Source organism: Pithys albifrons, chromosome 3 (genome assembly GCF_047495875.1).
Source record: "Pithys albifrons albifrons isolate INPA30051 chromosome 3, PitAlb_v1, whole genome shotgun sequence".
NCBI lineage: Eukaryota > Metazoa > Chordata > Aves > Passeriformes > Thamnophilidae > Pithys > Pithys albifrons.
The window spans coordinates 27207476-27220345 of record NC_092460.1 but is presented as its reverse complement, the minus strand read 5'-3'; the positions used below and the strand labels follow the sequence as shown (position 1 = coordinate 27220345).

The window sequence follows — 12870 nt, the reverse complement described above, 5'->3', positions numbered from 1 at the left end:
TTTGATCAAAGGGTTGTTTTAGAACTGAAATTTTATAACCACTTGTATACCGTAAGTAAGATATTTATCTACAGTGCTCTTGCAGCTGGTCACTAATTTGTACCAAAAAAGGAATTAAAATTATGATGAAAGAAAAACTGCTTGGTTGACTAGAACCACTTGCTCAATGACTGATAAATTTCTTCAATAGCATCTGTGTTATTTTTAAGATCATGAACTTTAAGAAAACAACACACACAATTAGTCCCTCTACCAATCAATAGCTTGTAAACCTGCTGATTTACCACTATGCATAACAGATTAAACCAGTATCTGTTTCCCTCAGGCTCCACGGTAAACAAATGGAACAGAAGGGCTGGGGGAGCAGACTCAGATATGCACCTTCACTGGAAGAAATGGAGAGGCAATTTGGCCCCTTCTCCATAGATGAAGTAGCCAACTGGACAGTTACCACTTTTTGTGAGCCTGAAAAAGCAATGTACTTCATCAGTTCTGTCTGTCTGAAAGGGTCTGCTCTCTTTTTCCTCTGAGACCATAAACTTTCTTATTTTTTAATGTTTATTCCAGACACTTCCCATCACATCCCATTTTGTCAAAAACTATTTTCCCTACCATGGCAAATGAACAGCTTCAATTTTGTTCATGATTGCGTATGACCAAGCCACAGGAGAATGTTTTGTGCAGGCATACCCACGAATTTTTCTCTTCCCTCTCAAGTAGAACAGTATTTGGTCAGCAGTGTTAGTGGTTGTCCAAATTATTACTGTTATTTAAGTGTCATAGTTCAGCTGCCCTCCAATTCTATTGTTTTTTCTATAACATCTTTTTCTGGTCAGCAATTTCCACTGACTTTCCAACTGATTAAGGGGGTTATCTCCAAAGACAAAGCTAACAGCACTCATTAGCAGTAGACTGTAATCTTGGAAAGCCACTTGAACAGCTTTTTTGACATCACTATTACCATTTATTCTTTGTTAGTCTATACAGTAAAGGAAAACAGTCTGACTCAGGCTCTCAGATTCTGTTCTGCCTTGTTTCACATGTGTAGCTTTATGGAGTTGCACCAGTGTCAGCAGCACATGAGAACTGAGGAAGCAGCACCTCAGGGAAAGTGCCCTTTACCTTAGTCCTGAGCATCTCACCTGGTTAGTGCAATGCTATCCAGTCCCTCAGCTGGAAATAATGATCCTGGGAGGAAAAGCTTGAGGTGTTAGGGGACACAGGGCCATCTCCTGGAAAAAATCTGAGTTTAGCTGCAGCAGAGTTATACAAGAGATCCAAGCTGTGGGCCAAGCACTCCAGTCCTAACCTATAATTTAAGATGTGGAGCTGCTGTTTAGGAATCTTAGTCAGCTAAATACAGGAAGGAGAAAGTAGGTACATTCCTGGGCTCAGAGCCTCCTTCACCAGAGCTCGGCACTCACACACAAATTCTTATGCAAGTTTCTAGGAGCCCAATTGCTTATTTCCATTTGCCTGTTTTCCGGACAAACTGGCAAGAAGGATTGGCTTAAGATGTTAGGAACAGAGCATAGGAAGCATGTGTACTGAAGGCACTGCAGGAAAGCACAGGTTGAGTTTACAAAGCCAGAGGATATGAGCCACACAAGGGTACATTCTTAGAATTGTTTAACCTTGTAAAAGAGAAGCTGTACTGTACACCTCTTTCTTGGAAAATGCAACCGCCAGCACATCCCTCTCTCTCAAACATGAAAATCTGGCTTTCATTCCCCGGAAGCATTGGCAGCCACCATCCAGGAAGAAAAACCCAGTAAAGAGTTCTCTGCAAAAGCAGGTAGAGCTGGGAATGGAGGCAGAGAACACAGCTGAGAGCCGTGAGCTGCTCTGCTGGCCCAGAAGTTTGCTTTATGCCATGCTATGTGTTGTCTTGGAAGGTGGAGGACAGCAAATATGCATTCCCAGAGAAGATGAGTGGAACGGTGATGCTTATGGCCTTGTGTCATGCTGTGAATAACCATAAGCCAAGGGGTGCCTTTCTCCTCAAACCTGATGCTCTGACAGTGTCCTAAAGCATGAGGTTTCTCCATACAACAGAAATTATATTGCATAACTGCAGATTTAGCATTTCTAGAATTCCTGTGACATTGTTATTCTAGTCTTTAGCTGAAGCTGTCTTCAGGAAAGTCTTATTATTGTAGCTGGCAGAAGTTGCTGGAGTTATTTTTACCACTTGATTGCAGAATCCTCTGTTTTAGAATCAATGCAACGTTTCACTTGATGCAAATTCAGTTAATGCAAACTGAAGCTAAAGAGCTGCCTTGCCTCTCTGCTGGCAGTTAGAGGATTAAAGCAACTCAAGCAAATGATGAGCACGTGGGTTCCCATGCCTGCAGTTCTGGTGGGGTAGACCGAGAAAGTTTCCAGAAGAGCTGAAGGACAAAATAGCCAGCTGGCTAGCCCTGTGAATTTAACTGGAAGGGCAGATGCTATCAAAACACCCTTCAAACAAGAAATGTGATCATAGGGATGTGTGAGGTACAAGGGGAAGATAAAGCACCAGCTTGTGCAATAAAAGACAAGAAAAGGTTGCCAGTAGTTCTTCTGCCTCATTCCCTAGAGTTAAAGGGGAGAGGTTTCTGGCGCCAGTTCGAAGAAGAAGTGTTTGCAAAGGCAAATGTAAAACTTGGGGAATTCCACCACCTAGTTAGCTGAACCAACAGAAGTTAGCTTTGATTAAGCCTAGAGAGGCATTTTCTGCACAGTGCTTTCAAGTTTTGACAAATTTGGCCTCTTAGGTCAACCAAAGAGGCAACCCAGATGTTAGCTTCCCACATGAGCTGCAAGAACACGCCTATGCTGTTCTTTGGGGAACTGCAAGGAATCAGAGACACATGGGAGTGCATAGCCATATTTAACGTATGGAGTCAGTCAGGGACATTTTAAAAATGGAGCTTTGCCTGGAAAATTGGGCTTAAATGTTCTTGCCAGAAAGTGTATCTTTCAGTTGTGGTAATTCCGATTACTCACTCTTACGGGTTCAGCTTTTCCTCTCTTCAACAATGCTAGTGATTCCCTGTTTCATCTTTTGCAAAGCAATCTTAACTTTTATTTAGATAGGTGGGCTTTCCCTGCGGCTCTTGAGCAGGGTTAAAAACTTCAGCATGTTTAGAAAGCCAGAGGAAAAGAGAAGAAAAAAATTACTATTTTTTTGTGTCAGTATTTGGCCTCGGTATCATTGCATTGGCAACATGCAATGTTTTTGGAAGAATGGTATAGTGAAATGGCTGTAGTCACTGCAGTATGCGGCTGTGGAATGAAAAAGATCTGCTCTCTGGTTACTTTTCAAACAAGAATTTTTGTGACTAGTTTTGAGTAGTGCTCCTGTCCTAAAAGTTTATCTGGATTAACTCGCTATTGATTTTGATCTGGACTGGTTAACACAATTCTACCCTGTGTCATGGCCAGACACAGAGCTTGATGGGTGATGCTGGCACCTGATAACCACCATCCAAAAGCTGTACAGACTCTCAGACAAAGTTGTCATCTCCTAAATGTCACCTTGCTCTGGCAACATTTTCCTCTGGAGTGCTCTTGCAGTGTCCAAGTCTGCATGTGTTGGTACCATGTTTGGGAGCCAAATGATGCGGTGCCAGATGGGCTAAGCAGGCATCACTGCACAAGGCCAGGCAATTATCTGGCTGTCAACAGTTCCATTCGTAGAAGTCCTCTGCTCTGCAGGAATATATGGCTTTTGGTCTTGGAGTAATCTGAAAGTGTTTTCATATAGCAGCTGAGATGTCAGCATAGGTTAGAGACATTATCTTTCTAAAATGAGGGAGTTTTTTGAAGGCTTATATTTAAGGCATGTTCAGGTGATGGGGGCAGGGGGGAAAGAAGAAGTCATTTTGAGCTCAATCTACTCCTTAGAACAAACTGAAAAATCCACCACTTTCCAGGACTAGCAACTTTGTGGCCATTTTGCTCAGAAGTCCTCCATATGTTAATGAACTTTGTAGCTAGAAAGTTAGTCTTTAACTTATATATATCTGCATTGCTGGGCGCATCCTCATTAGGAATTTTACATGTTGACCACTTCAGTATGTGCAATTTATAATCTGCCACACGTGATTAGACACTAATCATGGTCACAGCAGGAAACAGAAGTCACTGACACAAAGTAGAGATTATTAATACTGTCAATTTGTTTTCTATTAAGCTTCAGGTTTCATAGAAATGAAGAACAACAGAGATTTCGGCAGCTAAGATACATGGAGGTAAATTAGCATTTTGCGGATTCAGCAATGTCTTAGAGCCATGCAAATGAAATAAGAACAAAGCTTGTGTCCTCAAGAAAGTTGCATGCAAGAATCTTTCCTCCAGATTAACAGGGTGTAGTTAAGTCATTTTCACAAATCCAATTTTCAAATCTGAAATTATCTGTTATAGTTCTTATGCAAAACCTAGGAGTTTTTGAGTCTGCCATGTTTCAGAAAAAAAGCATTTATCTTTTCTAATTACCTGGTTTTTCTTGGGTTTTTTTGTTTGTTTGTTTGGGTTTTTTTGTCTTAGTTTTCCTTTCTTAATGAGATAAAGATGCAACCTTGCATGTATGAAAGCCAAAAAACGTTCCATTGTGTAACACAAGATTATAGGGAGCTAGCAGGAGCTGAGCCATCAAGAGGTGGTTGTAGGCAGGGGAGGAGATGTAAATGCTAAACACCAAGAAGGCAAAGTGTTGAAGACACAGAAATGGAGAAAAACTGTTCCAGTGGCAGAACAGAAAAGTTGTATGGCAGAGGAGGAAAGGAAAATGCAAGATAAATGAGCTCTACTTTTCAGAGGCAGTAAACATGCCATTAAATCACAAGAAAGGGAACATTAAAATGTGTCATGCAACTCTGAGTTTTTAGCAAAAGTCATTGATGAAATCAGAACTTGTCTGAGTCCCTTTCAAGTTAGTGTATTCTTCTACTCTATATCCTCACCTTTCTGGTATAAAATGCCTTATTTGTGAAAGCAGTATCTTAGGTGTAAAAGGACATAGCTTATTCCCTGTCATATTTACCATCTTTGTAGCAAACAGCAGGGGTGGATTAAGGCAATACTACAGCCCAGAGTCACTACAGTTTCTTGAATCTCACACAGGCTCCATATTGCTTCACTGCCTGCTAAGAGCTGATGCCTGCCACTGTACCTCCTCAAGCCATCTGGGGCCCAAACACCAAGACATCCTGCCTTTATCTGCTCCTGGCAACTGGGTCTTGCGAGTAACTGACTTAGTCAAGGAATAAGGAATAAAACCAGAGATTAATGAGTGAGAGCATCACTCAATGCAAGGCTACCAGCCACTGAAGGAAAGTCATGCCACCTGCAGTCTATGCAAGCAGAATCATCCGAATATGGTTTAGTTCTTCAAGCATGAAACTGAGTTGTGACTTTGTGAGTGATCTGGCTATAGATATTTAGTTTCAGGATAAATACCATCCAGTGTGAAGGCTAGAGTTTACTAACAGGCAGGCAAGGATCCCTCTGGGACACATAGCAGATCAGGCACAGTTGTCTTTCTGCAGTAATGTATCTCTTTCCCTTTTGCCCTTGACTCAAGTGTACACATCTCCATTTGGAAGTACAGTTTTAGGATATCCTCAGACACCAAGCAAACACAAGGCTACCCTGTGAAGTATCTCAGAAATCCCAGCCCTGAAAGATTGCATGTTGCTACGTGTCGGGTAGCTGTGGCTCTGCTGCTCCAAAGAGCTTCTTGAAGACAAGCAAACTGGTACTGCATGAGGTAATACTGATGCTTAGAAAACAAATGGCTTAAGAAAGCTGGTGGTGGTTACTGAAAGGGACTCTAAAGGGGCACAATGTCTTTTGGAAATCCTAGTCAGAGGATGGCTCAACAACTTAAAAGTTCAGGGCATAAATACAAGACTCTGTAGCCAAATATCCCAGCTGATTCCCCCAGCTCTGTTCAAATCAGGTTCTGAATACTGTTTTAGGGAAAGAAATGGCAAAATATTTCCCTGGACGACATCTGTGGTGATTTCATGTAAGTTTGTAAAGATTGCTTCATTGGAGAGCTAACTTGAGATTCAATACTTGTGGAGTTCAAACACATATTCATGTTTAATCATTCACATTAAAAGAACTGAGGTATTTTCTTTATGTATTTATTTTAATAGCATGTCATATAAGCTAAGGGAAATAAGCTAAGGCTGGGAGAACACTTGGATGTTAGGGCAGTTCCCGCTCTTGCCACTGCTTCTCTCATCTTTTTTAAGAAAAAAATCTAGAAGTCAAGTGGAAGGTCTACCTCAGGAGGAAGATAGTTTTCTGAGTCAGAGGAGACATTTATAAATAAGAGATCAGGAAGTAGAAGCCTTTATGCTCAACACTGTCTGCAGAGACCTTAGAGGTCACTTTTCCCTGGGACTCTCAATACATGATCTATTTTGTAGCTTTGGGTCAGGCCAGGTGACTTTCTTTAAGTCACCTGAAGTCATTGCTGCCTCCAGCTGATCATATTTCAGAAGCCAGTAAAGGCCATGAGGAAAACAGGGAGAAATAAATTGAGTGTAATGCCTCCCTTACTGCAGCTCAGAGATCCAGACCGCATCATGAGGACAACTCAATACCTCTTTTGACTTAACAGTAGCCTATGGCAGTTCCGAAGGCAGTGAGCCTGCAGCAGGGGTGCAGCCAGCACCGTTAAGAGTGATTGAAATAGTTCGCACATGCACATCCTTGTGCGAGGAACTTTTTGGCATAAATAATCCTATGAGAGCACTAGAAGCTGTTAGACCTGTACAACGAAAAGTTACTCTGTTCAGCTTCTCTCTTGGGTGTAAAAAGTAATTCAGGGTGCCAAAACAGTGTTTTTACTTATGCAAAACAGATTTTTTCACTTGGTCACTCAGACTGGATATGGGAGCCCTGGATGAACTTTTCCTCCCCCTGATTCAAACCAGCAATTTCTTCTTAAACAAAACTCAGGCTGTCTGGGCACTCACAAGGGTTACTTTGTGGTAGTTAAAGATTTGGGGAAATGGGTCTCTCTCCCTCCTGGCTGGATGCCATACCAAGTTCTTTAGCATCCAGAGCTGTGGGGCTGATGGGCAGTGTGCTTTCCCATGGGGAGGGTGCTCCTCCAGCTTCAGCCTCTGCGTGTTTCTTCTTGCCTCTCTAGCTATCACATACCCCACAATCACGTTATTTCCCTAAGCTGTGTGATATGAATTTAATCCCCAGAGGCTGAGAGACTGAATCTGGTTTCCCACTGCCCATGTGGATTCTCTTACTATTCAGGGAAAGGCAACTGCTACCTCCAACTGCTTTAATAATTCTTTGATTCCTCAACTTGTACTGCCAGTGCCCAAAATGAAATGCTTTGCCATTTGTTTTGCCTGAAACTATTCCACAAAACTGCTTCCAATTTATGAATGGATTTGGCTACCTCAGAACCTCATTTTTAGCTAAGCTGCAACTTGCCAAAAGCCCTCACCCAGTGCTATTCTTGAGTGCTTTGCCCAATCTTATGTTTCAGAAGCAGTGCCTGTGTGCAGTACGGTTGCTACAACCTTCCCTCCAAGCCCTGTCCTCCCTTAGTCAAAACAGGAAGGCAGGAGAGGAGCTGCGGCCAAGGCCCCTTGACCTTCCAGGGAAAGAGTGAGTATTTATTTGGAGACACTGGACTGATGATCTTAGCTGTGTTGACAGGGATGAGTTATAAAGTGAAGCAGGCATAAGTGCAGTTTTAACGAGACATAGGATTTCCAGGATTTGGGAGTGTTTTTAGTACCTTTACCCTCTAAGCCTGCTCATCCCCACACCCCATCAGCTTCCAGGTGGGTACCAGTACCACTGAACAGGCAGAGCTGGGAAATAAGCATCAATGCTGGGAGGCAGTTGGAGCCGGGGGTGGGCTGATCTGGTTCTGCTGTAGTGCAGTGCAATGCCACAGGCTTGTCAAGGGGGCTGCCCTCTCTCTCCTCTCCCCATCTATTTAATACCCTGGAGAATTGGGTCAATGGCTTGGGGGCCCTCAGGGAGGGAGAGCTGGACACAGTGCATCTGCTGAAGGCTTGGCAGAGCCACTCCTGCACACGTGGGGTTTGGCCAGGAGGATCCACAGAACCAGACAGAGGTTGAAATGGCCTCTAATTATAAATCAGTTTGGAGTGCCCTGATAGTCCTGATGCACTGTTCCTATTGTAGTTCCCTCCCAGACCCACAAGGAGAAGGGGATATTTGGGGAAGAGAAGAGAGAATAGGGGAAGGAGTCAGTGACTGAGATTTACAGTTTTCCACTTCAGTCCATCCTTGCTAGGATAAATAGCTTTATTTATGTAGGCAAGAATCTCATGCAACTCACAGATTTCCTTCCATGTGTGAAGGAGAATGCAAAACCAACTTAAACGCACTGAAACCTCAAAAAAACCTGACACTTCTAGTTATACTATTATTACATTCCTTTAAAAATAAGGATAGGGAACACCAATTAAAGCTGCAGAAATATTTTAGGTACTTTTCTAGATAACCCAAATTTATGACCAATTCTATGACCCAGTGAAGACTCCATTCTTTCTGTTGGCAGATGAGCAGATAGCCAATGGATTCATTGTACTTTCTTGCTGTAGTAAAGGAAAAAGAAACCCCAACATTGCACTTTTCAGTCTCAAAGAATTAGCTGAATAGTCATCCTGACCTCTGTCTAGTCAGAAGAAAAGCTCTCTTACATCTAGGGGGAAAGACCATTCAATTAAAAAGATTATCAACAGACCTTTTCTATAGTGGTCCAGTTTGGCTACAACGGACTGACATACTACATTGAGTCAGTAAACTTGTACAAAGGACCAAATTTCTGTCAATAAACTTGCTTTTTGCTCAGTGTTTCACACCCAGAGAGGCATGACTTATCTCCCAAAGTCGTCTTCGGGAGAACAATTATGTTATTTAAGACAAGCAAGGCAAGCTGTGGACACATTTCAGTTTTGAAGGCACTGCTGTTCAGTTTATTCAGACAAAGCCCGAAACAAGAAAGCTGGCCTCCTGCCTTTGTTTTCTTGTAACCGACTGTCGGAGAAGCAGATTTTCCTGCTCCATGGCTAACTAGATCTGCCTGGTTTGCTCAACCAGCAAGCACATTCCTGCACTTCAGGGAGAGCGCTCTGGGCTCATTATGAGCTACTGGGCTATAGCACATCGAGAAAACAGATTTGTCTTGGACAAGCTGCTGTGATGTGGAGGTGCCAGGGTGAATAACCTTTGGGGAAAAAAGAATAACAGAAAAACCAAAAAACCTGCTCCAAGAACAAGATGAATAATCTGACAAATGAATAGCTCTGTATTTTATATCAAAGCACAAAATGACTAGAAGTTGTAGAGCTCTGACTCATGAGCAGAAATAGAGTACTTGGGACAGCTTGAGCCGTTGCTACCACCAGCTGCCTGCCCCCACCGCTGGAGAATGGGTGGCTCAGATGCTGCTTCTGAAGCAATTCCAATTCAGCCACAAAAGGCTACAGCTAAGCATTTTAAGGGAAACGTGTCAGCACTAGCCTCACTCACTAAGATAAACCTTGAAACGAACTCCTGAGCTTCCACAAAGCCCTTCAGCTCTTGAGACAGGAGGTACTGGACAGACACTTTGCCAGGCATCCCGATGGAAGTTGCACCAGGCACAAGTCAGTATTCAGCAAAACACCTTGTTCCACCTAAGTGGCTCTCTGCTGCCATGGCAAGGTGTTGACAGATGCTTCCTATCCTTGCCCCTAATTCTCTTATCGGTAAAGCAGCCTTTTTGAGATGCGAAAATTTTAAGTCCATGACCTATTTAAAAGTCCTGCCCACCGTTGACCAGCAGAACAAGTCTGCAACAAATCCCACAGCACTCTCCTACTGCGGTTCCCCAGCTGCTCCCTGTGACAAGTTCCTCGACTCAAATAGCAGTCCTAATCCTAGCGTGAAGCTCCAGCCCTGCTTCTCCAGATAAACATACATTGTTTCACCTGGTCTTCTCTGAAAATAAGACTTTGGCAAGTGCTTTATCAGTGCTGCTTTCTCTACCTCTTCTCAGCTCCTCCTCCCACCCATAACTTTCTAACGTGTTTATCATGCAGAAAAAGAAAGACAGCTCAGAAAATCAAACTCCTACAAATGCAGGGGGAGGGAGAATGGGTGATTGGGTATGTGCACCCATCCCCACTGAGGGTACAGTTACACAGCAGCTTCAATTGCTCTAACTTGGAGTTGCCGTAGCAATGCCTGCCCTGCCTGCATCATCCTGTCCTCCCCACCTTCTGTCAGCAGAAAACAAAGGAGATACATGTGAAAAACAAAAAGTTGCTACCTGTGGCGGATGCATCTGAAAACCAGCCCTGCCTACAAATAATTCATTTTGTCTGGTTGAGCTCCCCGCAAAGGCCACCTCACACCAAAAGAAGGGTGAAGGAAGCATCAGGATTTTGCAGGATGAGGGGAGAAGCAGCAGGACTGTTGCTCTGTTGATTTTGGGACGTCTGAATTTCTGTAGGAATTCTTAGCAGGGTCATAGCATTGCCAAGAAGCTGCCTTCAAAAGGGGAATCCTGTCCACCTCTCTTCTAAGCTTCAGCAGGTTACTTGCCACTCTGGGCTCCTTGCCTGAGCCTTGGCTAATGCCACAGCATTGGGCCACAGCTTGTGCGGGCTGCAGGCAAGAAGCACAGCAGGGCAGGAGCCCTTCTGCTGGCAGCTGCACATTTCTCAACTTGAAACTACTGTAAAATTGCAACTCGAGGGTTAGGGTCAGATACACAAGTATGGAAAGAAACACTTGAAGTTCAGTCACAGCTATTTTGACACTGAATTATGCAACAAGCTGCTTTGCTACATTAAAACTCCCGTTAGAGATGTTAATTTTGTTTTACTAGCCGTTATTCAAAGAATGCATTAGCTGAAAATATCTCCACAAAGTCTAGAGATGTGGGGGATCACCAGCCGCTGAAGTTGTAAATTACCACTGATTCTGATCCCCATGTAAACTGGCATTGTTAAATCAGGGACATCTGCAGTCCTGGGGATTTTACACCCTGTTTGTATCACTCATGCATTACCTGCACCAGTGTTTATTAAAAAATCTTCAACGCCTTTATTTATACACCATAGTACCTTTAGTATTTGGTAAATGGTTTTTAAAAAGGAGTTTTCTTTAGAAAGGTAATTGTAAATACCTTGTGGTATGTGGGGGCATACATACAATATTGCATCTCAACCGATACTATTACACAAGAAGGGTTCTGGCCGTGATGCCCCTTTTCCAAGTCTTCAAACAAACAAACGAAAAAGAGCCGCTGAAATATCAGGCAGTTTAGGAGAGCTTTAAAAAGCAGTGGATAGCAAATTGCTTTTGCACTCCCAGGTGCGCAGAGAGAAGAAGCATAAGGCGTGCATCCGCAGCCTCCACGCAGCCGACCAGCTACGGTTAGACGGGATGCCTGCCCGGGACACGCAAAAACGAAGGATACAGAATATTTGATAGTGGTTTGGCCGCTGGCAGTCAGCTGTGGAAGCCGCAGGAACCAGGATGCAGGAATTTGGTTCTTTGTTTCAGGAACATTCCTTGGAAAGTGTCGGGGCCAGCTGCAAGACCGTCCGAAATCCCTCAAGTAATCACGCTCGCACCCGTCGGCACCGTCCCTCTGGGCTTCGGGGGACCGAGGACTCCCGGCCGCTTTGCCGGAGAGCAAACGCTCTCTGGGGGTCACATCCCTTCCCACCCCAGGGGCTAAGCTGCCCTGCCCCGACCCCAAGTACCCCGCGCCCCCTTCCCGGCGTAGGGCGGCGGACGGCAGGGGCAGCTGCAGAACACCGCAGGCTGGGCGGGATTCTTTCATTTCTTCCCACCTTTTCCTCATCTACGCGCCGCGCACTGCCCGCTCTGCTCACAGGAGAGCTGAGGCTTTAACTTTGCACGGGGAATGAAGCAAAAAGAGAAGTAGGCGAGCAGGGAAGAAAGGAGGAAGGCTGCCCCGGGTTGGGGGGGTCGGCAATGAGGGTGATCGCCACCTGCCCCCACCAGCAGCGCGGGGCGTCCCGGCGCCCCCGGACTTACTTTTTGGGGGTCGGCGTAGGTGCCCAGCCCCAAGAGCGGGATGCTGTTCCCGTCGCTGAGCGGGATGCGGTGGTTCTCGGCTGTAAGGTTCATTGCGCCGGCAGGTAGGGGCGCACCGGACTTGGGGCTGATTCCTGAGGGGGGCGGGAGCCGCCGCTTCGCAGCCAACCGCGCTCCCTGCGCACCGGCACCCACCGACGGCTGGACGGAGCGGACCGGCGGCGGCTTCGCAGGGACCGAGGTACGAACTGCCCGCTCCCGCCGCCGGGGAGCGCCTTTTTGGGGGGCCGAGCCACGTGTGCCCGCGGCTGCCCTGCACCGCGCCCCACCGCGCACCGCCCCGCGCCCCGCCCCGCCGCGGCCACCGGCGGCCCCGCGCACCGCCCCGCGCCGGGATCGGACGGCCCCCTCCGCGACCCCTGAGGGGGTCCCCCCGCAGGGGCTGCGCGCACGATAAAGTCTGCTTCGTGTGAACCTCAAAGCGGGCTGGTGGGCGACCATCACCTTGAGGGGCTTGTGGTGATGCCGCCCGTTGGCAGGGAGCCCCCTCCCGGGCCCACCGTGACTGGAACTACCGGCAGCAGGGCCCCGGCTTCCTACGGTTTGGGGTGTCAGGTCTTGGAACTTTTCCCACAGAAGTGTAAAACCTGGGACAGTTTCCACTTCTCCTTTCCAGTGCTTGAAATCCACCGCGGTAGAGGCAAGCAGGGAGTGAAGAAAATCTCAGACTCGTGAGTCGTTCCTCTGCTTCAGTGTGAATCCCAGATTATGGTGAATGGGCTCAAGTTTCTCACCATGTGGTTCTGCTCCACTGTC

General features: G+C 45.7%; 1 protein-coding gene across 3 annotated transcripts in view; it reads right to left on the bottom strand.

Annotated features, from left to right (window-relative positions):
* AKR1D1 (aldo-keto reductase family 1 member D1) overlaps nt 1-12371 on the bottom strand; it is a 35250-nt gene extending 22879 nt beyond the window's left edge. The window contains exon 1 of one of the 3 annotated variants that reach the window (XM_071551109.1): nt 12055-12371. In XM_071551109.1, coding sequence (XP_071407210.1) covers nt 12055-12147 — 93 coding nt within the window. In that variant the 5' untranslated portion in view covers nt 12148-12371. Of the gene's footprint in view, nt 1-11467; nt 11472-12054 lie in introns of those variants that run through there. The other 2 variants (XM_071551106.1, XM_071551107.1) reach the window with 2 other exon arrangements.
* Nucleotides 12372-12870: the final 499 nt, after the last annotated feature.